This window comes from Lissotriton helveticus, chromosome 7 (genome assembly GCF_964261635.1).
Source record: "Lissotriton helveticus chromosome 7, aLisHel1.1, whole genome shotgun sequence".
In the NCBI taxonomy this organism is placed as follows: domain Eukaryota; kingdom Metazoa; phylum Chordata; class Amphibia; order Caudata; family Salamandridae; genus Lissotriton; species Lissotriton helveticus.
This window is the reverse complement of record NC_136068.1, coordinates 1182911062-1182925311: the sequence shown is the minus strand read 5'-3', so window position 1 is coordinate 1182925311 and position 14250 is coordinate 1182911062. Positions and strand designations below refer to the sequence as shown.

Here is a 14250-nt window from a genome sequence, read left to right as displayed (position 1 = left end):
CGCCATCAGACAGAGGATAGACATACCACCAAATGGTGATAGATGATACCCACAGAAAAAAACAAGAACAATTCTGGACCCAACCACTAGATGGTGGAATAATGCAAAGCATGTGAATCCAAAAAAAGGATTCATGCTGCAAAACCTGGTGTTTTTCAGAGCTCTAAAATGTTTCCGATTCAAGCCCGTTCGATTTTGCATCCGATCCTCTGTTTTTCCAATACAGAAAGATCCTTTTAGTGCAGCTGCTCGTGCTCTACAAATCCCACCATCATTTCTTTATTCATTATTTTGTCATCTGGTGGTTGGGTTCAGAAAAGTCTTTGAAATTCCTTTCATGCTGTTCTTGTGGGTGGTATCGAATTAACTATTTGGTGGTAACTCTCTCCTTGTGTCAAGTAAGACATTTACCCGAGCAGCCCTTGTCCGTGGTCAGGCTTCAGATTTTTTCCCCCCTGGCGACCATTCTGTAGTTTTCGGGCCTCCCCTTCCCTTCTACGTATTCCTCCCATGTCTTTCTAGCAATTCACCTCATTTACAGGTGGGAGGGTGACAAGTGAATCAAAAATGTCTTCAATCTGCAAAACAACTCCTACAGATAAGTCACGGTTTCGTTTTGCAGCTTGAACCTTTTCTAGATTCACAGGCTGGGCATACATTTTGTAGCACTATTCTCTATTCTTGGAAGGCTTGGATAACAAGTGGAATAACATCCAGCATGTGAATCTAGAAAAGATTCATGTAGCAAAGTCGCTTAAAATTCTCACCTGAAGATGAATTGGTGCATATAAAATTTCTCTAGAAAGTTCTGCAGAAAGTCGCTGCGCCAAGGAGCATGTTTCAAGACAACCACAGCAAAGGAAAGCATTTTTTGTTTCACAGTTGCAAATATGTAATACGATATGTGCCTTACTCACAAAAACGAGGTAGTTCGCTATTGCACTAAATCCCACTCATATGATTCTGCACTGGACCTGCTTAGACCACCTGTGTATTATTCTTAATTCTTGGTAGATGTTGAGCCCTCAGGAAGGTTCGCTGCTTGGCACACAACGTCCAGAGATCTTTGGCTTCTTGTGGCATGACCAGTGAGTGGATCCCTCAAGTTAGGACATAAATTGGTGTGAAGTCCCATTATCCCGAAACTGAAGACTGAACACCATGCGGTCAAATTCCAACAGTCTGCGCAAAAACACACTGCGTAGTCTTTGCTCCTTCATTGAGAGTGGTCCTCTTGTCAAAGAAAAGTTGTGTATGTATTGTGATCCTCATGGAAATAGCCAGTCAACACCAGGACTTCTGGTGATAACAAGAGGGGCATGCCCACTGCCTTCTTCGAACACCAGCTTCACCAGTGAAGGACTGACTTCATTCTATTTTCGTGACATGGACAGTGCATCACCCATCTTTGTCCACTGTAGATACAGCTCTTCTTGCAGGACACACATTTCGAGCCTTCAGAATGGGATAATGAAAAAGGAGGCCCATATTTAACAGGTTCTGCCTGGCCATCATCTTTCCTAACCTTAAATGATACAATCCTAGAAATATCCTACGATTACCGTTTCCCCATTACTTCGATTGGCCTTTACCTCCATGCTTTCACTTTGAATATCCCAGTACTTTGACTGCCCTGTCATTATTGATACTAACAGCCCTAACATTATTGATACATAATTCTGCTTCTACTATTAAGACATTTTAAATATCATGGTAAGAAAACTAGGGTGATATATTTTGGTTAGGGCTACTATCTAATTTAATTGAAACACATTTTGTTTAATTGCTGTGGTCAAATTAGGGTGAGAATAAGGTCGATTTATTTTTGTTAAATTACGGTTAAAATTGTATTTAATTGAGGGTCGGAGGAAGGGTAAGCCTAACTGGTAAGGCTAGGAACAGTGTCAAACTGAAAGCAGGTCAAAATAATGGGGATGCAGTATTGGTCATTAAAATGAGGGACAGGGATCAAAAGTATAACAGGTTGACATAATGGTAATGAAGTAATTGTATGGGATAGCAATGATGAGAAGTTAACCACATTGTCCTTTAGCTCCCAGGAAGACAGTGTGGTAGGAATGTGCTTTGGCCTTCAGCTGGACTATCCCAACGCTTTGTACCAGGGTCTCCCACTGTACTAACTTAAGAGACTCTAAATAGTGCAGAATGCTGCAGCCTGGCTCCTCCAAAATATCTGGAAAAACAACCCAATTCGTGCATCATGAGGAATTGCATTATTTGTCAGTTCAGGAAAGAGTTCATTTCAAGGGGCTTGAATTGGCACAGAGTCTTTTATATGTCAGGTCCTGGATACCTTGCCAAAAGATTCGAACATTACCATACAGCAATAACTCTGTGCTCCTATTATGTGGCTGTTGTGCCAAAAATCAACAGAAAGAAATGGGGAAGTGCCTCTTTCTCTGCTCTTGCCGCCTCTAGCTGGAATACCCTTCCTCACTACCAGTGTGCCACTAAAGACGAATGCTCCTTTAACCAGAGCCTAAAAACCTGGTTGTTCAATCGTGCTTTTTAGGTCTCGCCTGTCGATGCGCATGCGCATCGAGCAAGCGAGACTATAGGGGCTCATCCACACTTTATCTAACTTGCAAGGAATCGTGGCGATTCCTTGCAGTGCCCGTGACTTTTAAGCTCAATGCGCATGTGCATTGAGCTTAAAAGCGCGTGCACAGCCGCCCGCATTCCTCCGACACCTTTGAAGTGAAGCTTAGCTTCACTTCAAAGGCCCGGCTTGTTCACACCCACATGCCGCTCTGCCCCGCTCCGCCCCCTCCCCTGAGTCATCCTGCCTGCCCTCGACGTTCCCCCCGCCCCCTCCCGCCACGCAATGCACTGCTAACTCTTTGGCAACTGTAACATTTACATTTTGACGTCCAAATCTAAATCACAAATGGTATAGTTGGGTAAAAAAAGGACTTTTTCTGCATTAAAATATTCGTCTCAATAGAAACTATGTTTAAATGTGTACTTGGTAAAGAAGCGCCTCACTCACATGAGCCACACACAGATTTTACGCAGTCGTCTCCTCACACACCTTGGTGCTTTTCCATTCAAGCTTCCCACTGCGAGAAAAGCCAGTTTCCATCCATGGCAACACTGAGCTGCTGTACTAGACAAACAGCTGTCCAAACACAACAATGCACAAACCCCAGGGTTAAACGCGGCAGTCATTCCCAACAAAGAGGCAGCGCGGGAGTGAGCCTTATGAAAATAGCCGGCACCGGCGCAGTCCGTTCAGCAATGTCAACACGGGTTTATCTGCCGTCCATCGAGGCCTGCCCGATCCCTGCAAGCACGCCAGGACAACGCATCTGGCCTCCGAGCTCACGTATTGTGTCTCTCTGATTACTTTTTTTGTTAATTAGGTATCATGTTACCCTCTCCCATGTGGCACCGTGGGCTGCAGATGTCACTCATAGCGGAGACCTCCAGAAGACCAGGGGTGGCAAACGGTTCTTAAGAATAAACGCTGACACACTTTGCAAAGGATGCTACGAACTAATTTCTAAAATTACATGTATTTATTTGAAAGCTTACAATCCATAAATTTGGGACAGGCACATTTAAAAAAAAATGAATTCTACCGTGGCATGAGCTGGTGCATAGAACATGCAATTTACAAAGAACCCACCAACGCCTCTTCGCAGCTCTGTTCGTTCAACTGTCCCCGTGGGGTGACATTTTGCAACGCATATACATCCAACTGCAGGGCTCCCGGCTAAAAAGGCCAGTCAGAGGGGTTTGTTTGTAGCGCCTCACTCACATGAGCCACACACAGATTTTACGCAGTCGTCTCCTCACACACCTTGGTGCTTTTCCATTCAAGCTTCCCACTGCAAGAAAAGCCAGTTTCCATCCATGGCAACACTGAGCTGCTGTACTAGACAAACAGCTGTCCAAACACAACAATGCACAAACCCCAGGGTTAAACGCGGCAGTCATTCCCAACAAAGAGGCAGCGCGGGAGTGAGCCTTATGAAAATAGCCGGCACCGGCGCAGTCCGTTCAGCAATGTCAACACGGGTTTATCTGCCGTCCATCGAGGCCTGCCCGATCCCTGCAAGCACGCCAGGACAACGCATCTGGCCTCCGAGCTCACGTATTGTGTCTCTCTGATTACTTTTTTTGTTAATTAGGTATCATGTTACCCTCTCCCATGTGGCACCGTGGGCTGCAGATGTCACTCATAGCGGAGACCTCCAGAAGACCAGGGGTGGCAAACGGTTCTTAAGAATAAACGCTGACACACTTTGCAAAGGATGCTACGAACTAATTTCTAAAATTACATGTATTTATTTGAAAGCTTACAATCCATAAATTTGGGACAGGCACATTTAAAAAAAAAATGAATTCTACCGTGGCATGAGCTGGTGCATAGAACATGCAATTTACAAAGAAACCCACCAACGCCTCTTCGCAGCTCTGTTCGTTCAACTGTCCCCGTGGGGTGACATTTTGCAACGCATATACATCCAACTGCAGGGCTCCCGGCTAAAAAGGCCAGTCAGAGGGGTTTGTTTGTAGCGCCTCACTCACATGAGCCACACACAGATTTTACGCAGTCGTCTCCTCACACACCTTGGTGCTTTTCCATTCAAGCTTCCCACTGCGAGAAAAGCCAGTTTCCATCCATGGCAACACTGAGCTGCTGTACTAGACAAACAGCTGTCCAAACACAACAATGCACAAACCCCAGGGTTAAACGCGGCAGTCATTCCCAACAAAGAGGCAGCGCGGGAGTGAGCCTTATGAAAATAGCCGGCACCGGCGCAGTCCGTTCAGCAATGTCAACACGGGTTTATCTGCCGTCCATCGAGGCCTGCCCGATCCCTGCAAGCACGCCAGGACAACGCATCTGGCCTCCGAGCTCACGTATTGTGTCTCTCTGATTACTTTTTTTGTTAATTAGGTATCATGTTACCCTCTCCCATGTGGCACCGTGGGCTGCAGATGTCACTCATAGCGGAGACCTCCAGAAGACCAGGGGTGGCAAACGGTTCTTAAGAATAAACGCTGACACACTTTGCAAAGGATGCTACGAACTAATTTCTAAAATTACATGTATTTATTTGAAAGCTTACAATCCATAAATTTGGGACAGGCACATTTAAAAAAAAAATGAATTCTACCGTGGCATGAGCTGGTGCATAGAACATGCAATTTACAAAGAACCCACCAACGCCTCTTCGCAGCTCTGTTCGTTCAACTGTCCCCGTGGGGTGACATTTTGCAACGCATATACATCCAACTGCAGGGCTCCCGGCTAAAAAGGCCAGTCAGAGGGGTTTGTTTGTACGAAGAATTCGACTGGACCAGTGGTGGGCTTAGCCCCGGAAAGCGTGTTCATACCAACGCTGTCACATCGAGTGACTGTGGCGACTTAGCAGGACTGCCTTCTAGTTTTTGGGGAAGGGGCGAGTTAGGCACATGTCTACAAATTGTGTGCGTTTCCCCAGGGCTGTTTGCCTATGATCCTTCCGGTTTGCCCACCCGTAAAGTCAACACCCAGGTCCCCAGCCTCCTGGAGCACTGCCTTTGTCCTATATGGCAGCCCGGCCCCCTGCTGAATTTTTAAAAGTACATCAGGCAAAAATCTGCTCACGCCCAACTTCAGTCATATTTACTCTGTGTTACAGGCAGCAATGCCCTGCCGAGGCAACGTCTGAAGACGTGGGCATTTATATTAATTAATCCAACCCAACTAAGTAAGCCCCTCATTATAAGTTAGGAGCATCTATATGAATCAACACCCAAGGAGGAATACTGCGTGCTGAGATCTTTTTTCGCATGCTTTTGCCCATTGCATGTCACAAAAAGTGTAACTGGATGCAAAAACCGACAAAAACCACGCAAAAAAGGTATTCCATCAGGGGGGTGTACCGTATACCTCACCATAAGGGATGCTGTACATGTAGACAGGGTCTACCCTTTGAGAAGCACGCAAAGTACACACACAGCAATAAAATAGCTCGACGGCTTTACACTGCCATGTTTAGCACGAATAATTCATAGCCGTACTCATGTAAGTTGGTTCAGCTGTTTCCAGGGAACAAAAAAACAGATCCCAAAGCCTAAAAAAACACAGGCCGGCCTCCCACTAAGGCATTGTTAGAAGCAGACCATAACACGGTCTTCCCGAGAAGTCAGAGTTCAACCGAAAGAGAGCTAAATTAACTCGGGAGCAACCGAACGGGTCTTTAACCTCAAATGAGGCGAAATAGCACGGGGCTGGAGCAAGGCTGGTACCTTGATGAAGCTTTTTTTAAGGGAATTGTGTTCATAGTTGGGGTTTCTGGGTGAACCCCAACTCACCCTCACTCACCCTCAACCCCTCACCCTCAACATCAACCCCTCACTCACCCTCACTCACCCTCACTCTCACTCACCCTCAACCCCTCACCCTCACTCACCCTCAACCCCTCACTCACCCTCACTCACCCTCACTCACCCTCAACCCCTCACCCTCACACAGTGCAATAGGTCTCGGAGCATTTGAGTTAGAGCTTTTATAAATGTTTATGGCTTTTTTTTTGGTAATTCGTTAGCATTGGCTACAGGAAACAAAAATGCTAAAGATTTACAAAAAAAACCCATAAACAATTCTAAAAGCACTAACTCTAATGCTGCGAGACCTATTGCATTTCCAATGCTTGTTAATTTATTCCTGTGGATCGGTGGTTGATGAACCTTAAGCGCCGGACACTCTTCAGAGTAGCTGAGAGCTCTACAAATAGCACTGGATTGATTGATAAGGATGGTCAAAGTAATGACAGAAAATCCTGCAAGATAGGTTACAGGCTTCACTCTGTATTCTGCTAGTAGAATTTAGCAGGATCGCAAATCCAGACATGGCTTACAGATAGCCTTCTGGAAATTCAATCCCAATCATAAATTCTGAAACTGATGCAGTCAGGTATCTAAACTTGCCTTAGAGAAACAAGGAGTATCTAACAATTTCTTGCATTTTGATGGAAGAAATGACACCTTCAATTGCTCAACTTACTCCTTGGTTTCTGTTCGACAAAGTTACTGGTCAGGTGGGGGTTGTTTTATGAATTCCAGAGTGTTACCAGCACTAAGCTATCTGCTGAAAGTTTCACAGCCTTCTTAATTTGTCGTGGGGAGGATTCACACTATAGATTAAGTTGTCATGTGTGAGTTTTGCTGGAGTTGCAACAGATGGAACCCCTGCTCACCCTTGTCATTGGGCTGACCTAAACCCCTGCTTTTCACTGTATGGGTAGATTTGGCAGTAGGTATAGGATAGAGAAAGAAGCAAGCAAGAGTAATGTAGCCAGGCTAGAATATTTTGTCATGCAAACCCACCTCTTAAACCATCAAGGGACTAACATCTGACCTTATCTTCAATGTCAGGTGACCTAATTCCCACTACATAAGGGGGGGTTGAGGAAAACAGCTTGCAAATCTAGTCGAAACTGATCGGTGGCAGTTGTAGGAGAAGATGGAAGATGTCAAATAAAGTGAGGATGAGGGAAGCCTAGGAAGACAAATTTAATTTGCCTTGCTTTAATTATCGCTGGGAGGAAGAGACTAATCATGGCAATTTCATCTCGATGTTCACAAGAATATCCTTTATGCTGCATGGCATCTTGGTAAGTGATGCTATACGCTTTACATTTCTGCTAATTCTATCTAATATCCGACATTCACGGCTTACAGGGATATAGGCCAGGTTCACACATCTTGAATTTAGGTTTTTCAGAGACCTAAATACAGTGAGAGTGAATCTATGGATCTGTACCCTTTTTGGTGTTGCAAAAGCAAGGCAGGCAGCATTTCGGATACTTTGATGAGGGCCTTGCCTATCCTCTACTGTTTTTCAAATAGAGGCAGGCAAGGCAAGGCTTCACAGGTTCAAATTCCTTTGAACACAAAACTAGCCTTTTCAACATCCAGACAGCAATAACAGGCAAAACGTCCCCAAGATGAAGGTACAAGCTAAGTAATAGTAGGGAGTTCAGAGAGAGGAGGGTCTGTATCACCTTGAGGTAAACCTCATAATCACCATCACTATCATACTCCTGAGTCAGTAGAAGTGTCATAATCTATGTGATATCCATAATCATGCAGAAGGTTGTACTGGTCAGGGACTGACCATCATAAAGGTGGTCTTCAAGGGATGCATTCCGCTGAGAAAACGTTCAGCGAAAAAAAAGTTTCCATTATCTGGTGCTTCCCCATCACTCATCAATTGATCAGGTTTCCTTTGCTAACAGTGTGGTATCTCCTTTTCCTCAAGCTTAAGGGCCAGCGTCTCCTTGCTACTTTTCTTTGTGCACAATGTACTATACTTCTGCAGCTGCAAACCAACTGATTTCAAAGCTGTTTGCCTGGCAGCTCTGGTGTGGCAACTGGGAGAGAGAATATTTATAATCGGTAGCTATTAAGGGCCCACCACCCATGATTGGTTGCAGGGACGTATATGAAACGTCCACCTGGATGCAGGACTGCATTGTTAGTTTCATTAGTGCCATGGGGCGTGTGCGCATCTCTCCATTCTATATTCATCCGCAATGCACGTAGTGCATATTATCATGCCCTTCAGTCATGTGACGTACGACTGGATCTCGTAAATGGTGTGATGTGCTGTGCTTTAGGGAATAGACACACGACTACAGGAGGAAACATAAGAGCAGGTTTCACGTTTTTATTTTAAACTGATCCAGTGTTGTTTGTGAAATGTTTTCGAAATCCCACTTATTTGGCACAGTGTCTCTATGGTCACCTGAACTATGTCATACTTCATTTGATGCTGGATGTTGTCATGTTAGAGTTCCCAGGTGTGGAAGAGGTTTGGGCACAGTAGTGGCTAGTGATACATGAAACATGTATTTGTAGGTGTACTATTGGTAATTCTTTTTATAGCAGAGTCTCAAATATTACCTCTAGAAACCAATAATAACTGGAATATTTATCCAAACTACTTCAAAATATTTATAAGAAAACACATGTTTTGTTTCAGAGAAAATCTATACATATCCTAATGCACAATGTGATAGAAGGCAACTATTAGATGAAAAGGCTGCATATTTGGAAAAAAACATATTGGACCTTATCATCTTAAACTGTCACCACGTGGACAGGTGACTATTCAAATTCCATCACACTGCCAATTTCAAGCTTTATCTAAAAACACCAACATCATGAATATTAACATACCCCATCCTAGAAGAGAGCAACTGTTGCAAATTTAAAATAAAATCAGCACCGCAATAAAGAACATTGTATTCACGTGAACAAACGTACTGAATGTTTAACCCAATTAAAACAATTTACCATGCAAGTCTAGCAAAGGATGGACAAGTACAACATTTCTTTATGCATAAAAGGATACAGCAATGCTGCTCTTTTCATCCCAACAGGACAAATTGATGTAGCTTCTGCTGGGGTGGCTTTCTGTGTCAACTGAACGTCACAGCTGTCCTCCTCCAAAAGAGCTGGACTGAAGCCATTCTGTACAATATCTGCTGGTTTGTCGACTTTCTCTTCTGAGGCAATATCAATGTAACAAATTACAGACTCTAGATCCACATCCACATCCACATTTTCTAATGAGGCTTCACTGATGCTACAAGGAAGAAAAAAAGCAAACCATATTTACGTTAATTCTGCTGTCAAGTGTTCCTACACAGGGTTAGGAAATATTTGTTTGCAGTCCAAAATAATTCTTTACACTTCACTGTCCATATGAAATGTTTTTGGCTATTAGGTATCACTGTATCTCTGATTTAAAGAGCTGCTTGTCAGGCACTTGGTTCATGGATAATGAATGCAAACTGCACTGGCCTACTTCTGGTCGTCTTATTCCGCCTACAACCAGTAGCGGATTTTCCAAGATAGACAAGGGCAAGGGGGGTGGCCGTTTTCAAATAAATGTTTGGCCAAAAATGGTTTGATCTGTTTGAGTGGCATTTTCCCCAAGGACAGTACTGTTGCTGAAACCTTTCAGTTTGGCCCCACTGTTGAGTTATTGATTATATTTTTACATTTATATGCAATTCAATACTATTAAAGATTTCAGGGTGTGGGTAAACATGGAATGTGATAATTTGAGGACTGAGTTACAGTCATCCATTAGAGAAATATTAGGCACAGAGTATGCTCTCCCTTTCGCAGTGAACCTTTTAAAAGACTCACTACGTGCTGGACCCTCTACATCTTCAACAGCTGTGGTCCTTACAAGTTCCAACTTTCAAAACATTGACCCTGAGCTGTAGGAGAACAAAACTTACTTGGTACACCCTTCAGATGATTAATGTGTTAACCTGTACTCAAATTAATGTATAACCGTGTCAATCACAATAGAAGGGGAAACCATAGATTTCCCCTGAGTCTTCGTATGTTTCATCATATCAAAAACTGAAATGCAATCTAAGGAAGGCGCAAAAATATATAAGCAAGGTACACCAAATATTACTAAAGTAGTATTCATCTGGTTAAAAATAATTACAAACAATATATTAGAGGAAAGAAATAGTAGTAAGTTAGTAAGGAATATGCTACTTACCAGTATGCATCTGTTCTTGGCATGTAGGGCTGCTCACATTCATATCTGTGCATAGATCGCCGCCTAGTGTTGGGTCCGGATGATTGCACATTGTTGTCCTGGAAGAGTCTTCGAAGTATCACGAGATAGGTGGCTCCTCCCCTGGACTACAGTGCGCATGGGCATCCTCTCCATCCTTAGATTGTTTTTTGCCATTGTGGCAGAGGTGGAGTGTGTTGCAGTAAGAGATGTCCATGCAAGAAAGTGAGATTCAGAATGAATGCTACAGCGGCGACAGGCACCGGGGAGGAGGGTGGGCGATATGAATGTCAGGAGCCCTACATGCCAAGAACAGATGCATACTGGTAAGTAGCATATTCCGTTCGAGGCATGTGGGCTGCTGAATTCATATCTGTGCATAGAATGTATAGCAGTCTCTCCCCTAGCGGTGGCTACCTGTGCCAGCTGCAGCAGTCTGAAACAGAGTTTTTAGAACAGCCTGTCCTACAGCAGCTTGCTGTTTGGAATGTACATCTACACAATAGAGTTTTGTGAAAGTATGTATGGTAGACCATGTGGCTGCTTTACATATTTCCTCTAGAGGAATGTTTCCAAGGAAAGCCATGGATGCCCCCATTTTGCTTGTTGAATGCGCTCTTTGGGGAACTGTTAAAGTGCGTTTTGCCTTAAGATAACATATTTGAATGCACTTAACAATCCATCTGGCTAACCCAGATTTAGAAATGGGGTTGCCTTTGTGTTGTGGTGAAAAAGCAACAAACAACTGTTTTGTTTTCCTGAAATCTTTTGTCCTGTCTATGTAATATAGGAGAGCCCTTTTAACATCTACTGTGTGCAGGGCCCTTTCAGGTACTGACTGTGGATTTGGGAAGAACACTGGCAGTTCTATTGTTTGATTGATATGGAAGTGGGACACCACTTTTGGCATGAATTTAGGGTTTGTCCTAAGCACGACCCTATTAGCGTGGATTTGGAAGAATGGCTCTTGAATAGTTAGGGCTTGCAGCTCGCTAACTCTTCTAAGTGAAGTAATCGCTACGAGAAACGCCACCTTCCATGTTAAAAATTGTATTTCACACGAGTGTAGAGGTTCAAAAGGTGGTCCCATTAGTCTGGTTAAAACGATGTTTAGGTTCCAGACAGGTGAAGGTGGGAGTCTTGGGGGGGATCACTTGTTTGAGCCCCTCCATGAATGCTTTAATTGCAGGCACTCTGAATAGGGAAAGGTATTGCCTGTTTTGAAGGTAAGCTGCTATGGCCGCCAAGTGTATCCTTATAGATGTATAGGCTAGATTGCAGCGATGTAGGTGCAAAAGATAGCATATGATATTTTGAGTTGATGCGTCTAGTGGGTTTATGTTATTGTTGTTACAGTAAATGACAAAACGTTTCCACTTTGCCGCATAGCATGCTCTTGTGGTAGGTCTTCTTGCCTCTCTGATAATGTGCATGCAGTCAGGAGGTAAGTTTAGGTAGCCAAACTCTATGACTTCAGGAGCCAGATTGCAAGGTTCAGCTGCTGTGGATCTGGGTGCTGAATGTCTCCATGGCTCTGCGTTAAGAGACTGGGTGTTAGTTTTAGTCTTTGATGAGGCACCACGGAAAGCTCTAGGAACGTAGTGTACCACGGTTGCCTCGCCCATGTTGGAGCAACTAGGATTAGTGTCATGGAGTGCTGGCGCAGTTTGCGTGCCACCAGCGGTATCAACGGTGCTGGTGGAAAAGCGTAGGCAAATTTGCCTGACCAGTTCATCCATATCGCATTGCCCTGAGACTGCGGGTGTGGGAACCTTGCGGCGAAGTACCGGCATTTTGCGTTTTGTTTTGTGGCGAACAGGTCTATCTCTGGTTGTCCCCACTGTTGGAAGTATGGTTGGAGCACTGTGGGATGAATCTCCCACTCGTGCATCTGTTGGCTGTGTCTGCTGAGCAGATCCGCTATCTGATTGTCCTTGCCTGGGAGGTGTTCGGCCATGAGAAAAATGTTTCTTTGAATGGCCCACTTCCACATGCTTAGAGCTAGATGTGACAGCTGTGGAGAGTGTGTTCCTCCCTGCTTTTGTATGTAGTACATCGCAGTCATGTTGTCCGTCCGGATCAACATGGTCTTGTCGCACAGATGTACTTTGAAAGCTTTTATTGCCATAAAAATTGCCTTCAGCTCCAGTAGGTTGATGTGCATTTTTTTCTGCTGCGTGATCCATAAGCCCTGTACTGTGTGGTGGAGGACATGGGCTCCCCACCCTATCAGGGATGCGTCCGTTGTCAAGACTATTTGTGGTACAGGCTCTTGGAACAGTCGTCCTTTGCAAAGGTTTTGTGGGTTCCACCAATGCAGAGAGTTGTATGCACGACTGGTCACCAACACTAGGTCGTTTAATTGTCCCTGAGCCTGGTTCCACTGACGTGCTAGGCACTCCTGCAGTGGACGCATGTGTAGTCTTGCGTGAGGGACTATGAAAATGCATGAGGCCATCATACCTATTAGTTGCATAAACACTCGGGCTGGGAGCGAGCGTTGGGGCTTGAACCTTTGGATTAGCGTCTGAATGCTGTTTATTCTGACAGAATTCGGCTGTGCTTTCCCTGCCAGAGTGTCTATCGTCGCTCCCAGGTATTGTTGTACGTGGGCAGGCTGAAGATGGGACTTTGGGTAGTTCAGCGAGAAACCTAAACTGTGCAGGAGGTGAATAGTGCGTGACATGTGGCTGGCACATTGCTGGGCTGACTGTGCTTGTATTAGCCAGTCGTCCAGATATGGATAGACATGAATATGCTGTCTTCTGAGATGTGCAGCTACTGTCGCTAGGCACTTGGTAAACACTCTGGGGGCTGTTGTCACCCCGAAAGGAAGGACTTTGAATTGATAGTGCTGATTTTGTATTGTAAACCTGAGATATTTCCTGTGTGCTGGGTGTACCGGTATATGGAAATATGCGTCTTTGAGGTCTAGTGTTGCGAGGAGGTCACCTTGACGCAACAGTGGTAATACCTGCTGTAGAGTGAGCATGTGGAAATGTTCTGATAAAATGTATTGGTTTAAGGGCCTGAGGTCCAAGATTGGCCTGAGAGACCCGTCCTTTTTGGGGATTAGGAAGGACAGTGAGTACACCCCTGTACCCTGGTGTTCTAAGGGTACTAGTTCTATGGCCCCCTTTTGTAGCATGCTGATGACTTCTTGCTGCAAGAAGTGTAGGTGTTCTGCGGACATAGGACGGTGTTTTGGGGGTATGTTGGGTGGTGTGGAGATTAATTCTAGGCAATAGCCATGCTGGATAATTTGCCACACCCACCTGTCTGTAGTTATGTTTTTCCAGACTTGCAGGAACTGCTGTAATCTTCCCCCGACCGGTGTTACATGGTCTGGGGGCAGTGACAAGAAGTCACTGCTTGGTATTGGTAGAGGATCTGGTGGTGTTATTCCCTCGTCCTCTACCTTTGCTGTTATTGCCACGGTATCCACCTGTACTGTTTTTGTTGTAGGTGTTTTGCGTGTTCTCCTTGTTGTATGAGGTTTGCTGCGCTGAGACTCCTCTTGCAGCTCCTCTGTTGCTGGAGCGACGAAAGGAGGCGCCTCTGTATTGTTGCGACATCAGGCTCCCATAGACTTGGCTGTCTCGGTATCCTTCTTCATTTTGTCTAAAATTGTGTCCACATTAGGGCCAAACAAATAATCAGGGTTCACTGGCTGATTAAGTAAAGTG

At 44.7% G+C, this 14250-nt stretch overlaps 1 protein-coding gene across 1 annotated transcript in view; it reads right to left on the bottom strand.

Annotated features, from left to right (window-relative positions):
- The window catches only part of NOL11 (nucleolar protein 11), a 451282-nt gene that overhangs the window by 128316 nt on the left and 308716 nt on the right, over positions 1–14250 (bottom strand). The window contains exon 14 of the mRNA XM_078654327.1: positions 9374–9607. Coding sequence (XP_078510453.1) covers positions 9374–9607 — 234 coding nt within the window. The remainder of the gene's footprint in view (positions 1–9373; positions 9608–14250) is intronic.